Source organism: Heliconius melpomene, chromosome 5 (assembly GCF_056956725.1).
Source record: "Heliconius melpomene rosina isolate 202511_hmr_F chromosome 5, ASM5695672v1, whole genome shotgun sequence".
NCBI classification, from domain to species: Eukaryota; Metazoa; Arthropoda; class Insecta; order Lepidoptera; family Nymphalidae; genus Heliconius; species Heliconius melpomene.
Window position 1 is genome coordinate 2,935,372 of NC_140393.1, and position 7,276 is coordinate 2,942,647.

General features: G+C 31.9%; 1 protein-coding gene across 1 annotated transcript; it reads right to left on the reverse strand.

The window, feature by feature from the left end:
* Positions 1–478: 478 nt before the first annotated feature.
* Positions 479–4,363, reverse strand: LOC146538903 (uncharacterized). The gene is made up of 2 exons (XM_085185677.1): positions 4,122–4,363; positions 479–2,873 (listed from the first exon to the last, which is right to left on the reverse strand). Exon 2 carries the CDS (start codon positions 1,074–1,076, stop codon positions 564–566), a length of 513 nt encoding a protein of 170 aa, XP_085041803.1. The 5' UTR covers positions 1,077–2,873; positions 4,122–4,363; the 3' UTR covers positions 479–563.
* Between the last annotated feature and the right edge of the window lie 2,913 nt (positions 4,364–7,276).

Sequence of the window (7,276 nt, forward strand, 5' to 3'; positions counted from 1 at the left end):
CACGTTTAAAACTTAATACTAATAAATATTATTGAATGGATTATATTATTATACATTTTTATTATTCTAGTTAACCAAATATAGCCGCTATACAGAAAAGTAGAGCCGGTCGTCGTGGGGCACATGTGTGGTTAAACACGGTAATCGTGCATTCGATTCTCACTCGGTGAAATAACAAATTTCATTTTTTAATTATTCGGCGTTGAGTTTCGCCACTCAGCATGCTTGAAGGATTCGGGAAACGGAAGTGTCATAATGGGAACATCGTGTCTTAACATTAGGTTTTCTAGGGTACTAGGTTCCCTCTGGTTACCCTAGTATGTGCCGAATCCAGAATGAAGCTAAAAAAGAACAGAATAGTAATATATTCGTAACATATGAATACAATGCTTTATTGTAAAGGCTCTATGAAATATACAGGGTGAGTCATATTGAACTTTCCGATTTCAATAAGGTGTGTATTAAAAACAAAGCGACATGCAGTAAAAATTATTTTATTGTTTGAAAGCACATAACATGCAGTTTTAATTTAGTTGGTTTTAAAAATGATATCCTGTAAATGTCTACCTCCATTGACCACACACTGCTGAAGCCTTTCCCGGAAGTTGTCCATTACTCGTCGAGTCATATTCAGCGGAATAGCATTGATTTCTTCCTTCAATGCTATTCCGTTCCTTCAATATTGCAGCCTTCAGTTCATCGATGGTTCGGGGACGATGCGTGTACACCTTTTCCTTCAGGTAACCCCAGAGAAAGAAATCGCAGGGGGTTAAATCAGGTGATCTCGGCGGCCACCCAACGTCACCTCGCAAAGAAATGAGATGACCGGGAAACATTTGTCGCAGGATTTCCATTGAACGCCTGGATGTATGGGCTGTAGCACCATCTTGTTGGAACCAGATGTTATCGTTGTCATGATTCTGCGTTAATTCCTCCAATTTCGGTTTCAGAAAAGTTTCAAGCATGTCGCAATACCGAGCAGAGGTAACTGTGACGACTTGACCATCTTCTTCAAAAAAATAGGGACCCCACACACCAAACTCTGCAATAGCGCTCACACTAAAACTGCATGTCATGGCGCGTCTAATGACACCATCCCCACCCTTCTACTCCTTCCCTTCTTCGTGCAACGTCCTTCCAAAACCGGAAAGTTCAATATGACTCACCCTGTATAAATCTTGTTTTTTTATTTATTCTTCTATACATCGCTTCGGCACACTGCCTGACTCTAAAATAACTGTTTTGGGTTTGATTCACAATCGTGGGAATTAATTCCTTGCAATTTCTCGTTTTGGTAACTGATTGACAAAATATATATTTTTTAAAACCTTTTTACAAAATGTTAACTTATGTAATTTATTTAGTTATTTATCTTTGTATGTTAATATAACAACCGATATAAGAAGTAAATAAAGTCATCAAAACATTTTTTTTTAAACAGATAAATTAATTTATTTTATAAGTAAGATTTAAATTAAGTTCTTTATCATTTAATGAAAAAACAAAAATGTAGGTACATTCTTTTTTCTTTCATTTTAATATATATTGCGAATAATATTGTTTAAAAGGATTAACAGTGCGCTGAAAAATTTAATTTCAGCCTGTGAAAGAGACTATTCAATTATAAATTTCGAAGAGGCAGGTGAAATAATATAAAGCTTAAAATGTATTCAATTTATTCATAATACAGTTTATTTGTAAAATATTTATATTTTTTTATATAAATACTTTTAAGTACGAAATTTAGTTTACAGCTTAAAATCTCAGTATATCATACAAATGGGGGTTTCTTTGTAACGTTTTCAAACCAAAACTACTCAACTGATTATGATAAAACTTTGTACACATGTTCTTATAAAAATTAGAAAAATAATTATATTTTTAAAAAATGAAAAATTAAAAAAAAAATACTTTGGCTATAATATAAAAACAGTTTAAGCGAGCGAAGTCGTGTTTCTCTATATATAAATTTGTTTATATATAATTGACAAATCCAATATATCGTGAAATGTATGCATAGAGCATAGAGCATAGTCAAATAGAAACGAGACTTCTGTGCCATAGTAAACTAATATTTACAATTTAAATTATAGAAAAGAAAACTATTTTAGAATGCTAAAAACTAATAATTAAATACGGAATGCAGTTGTATTATCAAATATGATCAATAATTCAAATAGCGTGAGGCGTGACCTCGACGCCGACTGGTTAAATATTTTTAATAATTACCTCCAAATCAAATATGTCTATTGATGAAAATATAAGTATAATGGTATATTTAAATGTCCTCGCAGTGGCACAAGAGCGTGACATTAACGTGACGGTTGTGAGTTCGATCCTCATTCGAGGTAATTAAATATTTATTTACATTTATTAATTTATTAACATTTTTTCGCTTTGATGTCGGGGCCAGCCGGGGGGTGCGGCGTTGAATTCCATAGTGGGTATCGGAGTGTCTTAACACTAGTTGCTCTCCGCCTACGCTGCTGTGTGCGGGATACAGCGTGAAGCTGATAAAAAAAAAACATTTAAAAGTCACATATATCATCTTTTAATATTCTTAAAATATAAAGAAGAATGCCAGTTACCTAACATTGTTATGATATAAAAATATTTGTATTCTTTTACAACTTTACTTTGTTTACTTTTAGCTCTCTATTAAAGTCTCTACAGTTTTGCGCGAATTTGTTACGGTGCTGTATAAATGAAAGAATAAATAAAGGAGAAGACCAACACAAATAATAAAAAACACTATACAAAAACACACTACGCCTTCAGAAATATATATCCTTATTCTCTCTGCTCGAGTGACCCGGCTCGGTGGGATGTCCACGCTCGAATACGTCCACATTGGATTAGGGTTGGAGGGAGCACTGAAAAATGAGGAAAAATACTTAAGTTTACACAAACTAGAAATTATATTTTTCTACATAACACTTCAAAAATGCTAAAAATATTAAAAATCTCTTAGTTTACATATTGGAATTTGTAGTCATTAAAATTATTTATCACTTATGTAATTGTTGTTACGTACAATACCTATTTATTACATTTAATAAAATTGAATCAGCGCGATTGGCAAATGTGCCTGAGTTTATAGTAACTAAGTCATTGGCTCACAGACAGATTGCTGTCATAAGGTGGAAATTTTAATATTTATATAATAATTCTGTATTTTTCTTAACTTAACGCTGTATCTGGCGTTCGAGAAAATGAAAATAATTCATTACCCGAGTGACAATCGAACCCATAGCCAAATGTAAACAAAATTGTTTACAACCTTTACGCTGAGCCACTGCAACCTGTCTGATTAACAAGATTAATTTCTACTTATAATTTTTAAATTCAAGTACCATACGAAAACTAATTTTATCAAATTCTCCTAATAAATCTTAGATTTCTATTTTTAGTCTGTCTGTGTATAGGTACATATAGATAATTGTATTTGTACGTATAGATTAGATTAGTTGTATATAAAACAGGTTTTAAAGGAAAAAAGATGTTATAGAAACGGTGCGTATGACAACCTCACTATTCCTATCACGTATCTTATGTTTGTCTCGAAGGATATGATGATGATATTTGTTTTGATATCTAGTGCTAATAATCTTAGTGTTATTGATAAACATATTTGTGACAACTTAAGGCTTGATAACTTTAAATTTATTGTATGTATTAGGAGAGTCCATATATCAAGAATTCAATATATTAGGAGATTTTGAATGTAGACCTGATATATGTTGTTTTAATACGATTTCCTTATCAGTATACGGTATTTGAATTTTAGCAGTAAAATTTGATTAAGCAGTAAATAATTCAGCTACTAAATAAAAAATGTAAAGTAAGAAACATTATGTTTAAACGAAAAAGAAAAACATTAAATTTTAAGTAAGGTTATAAATATACTAACAGGTTATACAGATTGGCAAGTTAAAATGCAAATTAGCGCCCATCCCATTCATATGGACAAAATTTAAAAGAATTTGAAAAAAATATCAAATTGTTTTAAATTATAATAGATGAAAACCTTATAATATTTTTAATTATTTGTATAACGTACACGCATAGCAATTTACTTATTCTAAGGCTCTATAATACATAGCAAATTAAAATTATATTACCATGACAGAAGTCTCACATGTGCCTTACGACCTTGTGAAGTTTTCCAAAATTTAATTAAAATGCACAGCAACTATTCTTCATATTCCTTATGTTTTATAAATAAAATTTACAACACTATTTATTAGTTTTTTAGTTCAATTCAGCACATCACTTTAATTTTCAAGTCGACGATTTAGTTTTTTTATTAAGGAAGGCACTCGCGGCTCGTCGTCTGCGCAGTTTGCGAACGAATGATTATTCTCGTATTGTATAATAGCTGTGTTTATTTTGTCGTTGTGTATTCACATTGTCTTCGAAGTGTGATAAGAATAAGACATTTATTGTTTTATTTAATTATGGCGCTAGGTTCTTAGACGTGTTTTTACTGTATGCCATTAGAAATAAAAGAATAATTAACAATTTCAATGACAAATGATTGCGTAAGCTTTTAGTTTTTCGAAGCAGTTAATCATCTTCAAGTACTTTCCAATTTAATTCAACCGGTTAGGTTTAGTGACGTTATCACATTATTATTGGTGTTACCTAATTTTTTTTTTATATAAATATGTAGTTTTATATTAAAATTGTATTTAATTGAATATATTGAGGGAATTGATGTATGTCACTTATGACTTCTTGTAACGTAACGCGACGGTTATTGGTTCGATTACTACTCAGAGGAATGAAAAATATTTAATATTTTCATTTCCTCACCCTGGGAACAAAGCGCGGCGATGAGTTACGCCCCTCAACATGCTATGCCTCAAGTTGTTTTTGCCTTCCCATACAGGATAACAATGTAAAAAAAAAAGGAAAAAAAACTTCTTATTTTCACCTCACTAAACACGTAATATCTCGTAAGTTTCCTTTAAATACTCTGATATATGAGGAATACAGCGTGAAGCAAAAAAAATGATAAATGAAAATTAATAAGATTTCAATAAAGCCCAAAAGTTTATTACTTCAAAAGTCTTACGCCGAAAAAGAAACAGAGTCAATAATAAACATCCAGGCTTTTATAATCTGTTCCAACGAAGTTTTTCCTCTAATCGTCCTTGTGTTGACGTTGATTTGTCGTTTATTTTTGTTACCGTTCTGATTTTTATTTGTAACCTTTTTTTATATTTTATTTATTTAGCTTCACTCTACATGAAGACATTTCCGTTCCCCATTTTTCATGGAATCGAAGGCATTTTGTGTTGAGAGGCGGAACTTAATGCCGCGCCTTACCTTGTCGCCAGAGCATTAATATTCCTCGGATTGGGAATTGAACCGACAACCGCCGCGTTCATCGTCGTCCACCGTACCACGAACCGGGCCTTTTTTCATTATATATAACGATTCATTTTACTACTGAGGCCTATGCGACAGAGTAAAAATTATCTAATTGTATATTCGATGGTTATGGGTTCGATATCGAGTCGGGAATTTATAAATTATTTATACCCTCTTTCTGTAAGGTAATGCTCGGTGTTCACCATATAATAACTACATATAGTGAAGAATAGATGTTTTAGTCTTAAAACATCTATTCTTCTCGGGTTTCTCTGCTTAAGTTGCGAAAAGTGAAATTTCGTTATACTCAAATGGTATCAAGTTTGATATCGAGTAAATACCTCTTTGTTATATGAAATATAATTTCTTTTTAAATTTCTACCTATTACTTTCTGCGGCCCATATAATAGTTTTCGCTTTACAAATTGTAACAAAGAGTGAAAGGAAGACGGTACTTGTAACAAAAGTTCTTTTTACTTCTTTTTTCTATAAAAAATGGGTGAAGATGAAAATAAAAATTGTGAAAGCCAGAATGTAAGGCAAGCAAGATTAGCTCGTACTAGTTCGCAAGTAACTCCGGCAGTTATATAAAGTTTATTTATAGCTTGTGACGTCAACTTTAAGTAATCTGTCAATACCGTTGTATACAATATAAAATGTCACTTCGTTTGTTTACCAAGGCGTGACGTAATCGCTGTGATTGGCGTTCAACATATCATGACGGTTATATATTTTGTAGGTTTTTTTTATAAATAAATAAATTAATTAATAGGTATTTTTTTTGTTCATACTAAACTTAATAATACAATTAATGTGTGTTTTCTAAATAAAGGTTTCTATAATTATTTTAAATAAATATTTTTTTGTGATACTTATTAAGGAAAAGTATAAAAATTTGAATATAGCGGGATTTGAACCCGCGCCTCTTTGGAAACCGTCTAAGGAGGTCCGTCCGTTCGTTGGAGTTTCCTCTCAATAAGTAATGTCTCGAACAACAGATGAACACACATGTATACACTATACATATATATTTTAAAGTAGCACCCAAACCCACAACCACCAGTCGAGCCTCAACTGAACCATAATGGCGTCAACAAAAAAAAAACATATTTTATAAAAAACCCAAATAAGTTCCGCATCACATTTCATTCTTCAATTACTCTAACATTTTTATATGCGTTGGAAAAAAAAAACGTATAATCCGTTGGTATTCATCGACGCCGGCATTTATCCGAGCTAGCGCATTCGAACTTCACTCTACCACATGTTAGGGTAAATCACAAATAGGGCCAGACGGCTTCCAGATGCACCCTCGCCTTTAATTTACCAACGTAAAATGGACTCTACTATAGTTCATTAAGTCTTAGTTTCTTTTGACAAATTAGTTTTAAAGCATTTGTAAAACGTTAGTAAATGAGTGTCGGTCGGTCGGTCCGGGCATTTTGTCGAAAGTTCCTGTACGATTAATAGCTCGTGAGAGTTCTGTGTGTGTTTTTTCGTTGTATAAGTTCGAGGTGGTTTTGGGGTTTGGGGTTTGCTCAAGAATAAGTGGGGGAACGCAGGTGAGTTTACATTTTTTGGGTCACAGGATGCCTTGGCAGGTTTCCTTGGCACATGCTTTTATGTCTATTCATTCATTTTATTTTATATTATTATTATATCGATGTGACCTTATGTGGCTTTGTTGTAACGTGGTGTCCTTATAACTTTTTATTTGAAGCAATAATGACGTATTTACACTTTTTTTTTAAATATTATATGCAATTAAAGTTTTGTAAATAATATTTTCGTTTACTTTAATGTATATATTAAACTTTTTTTCAAAATGTGATTATGTCATTGATGCACCAAATAAACGATACAATTTTGCAATTTGTGAATTATTTTCAAAATTTAGTGA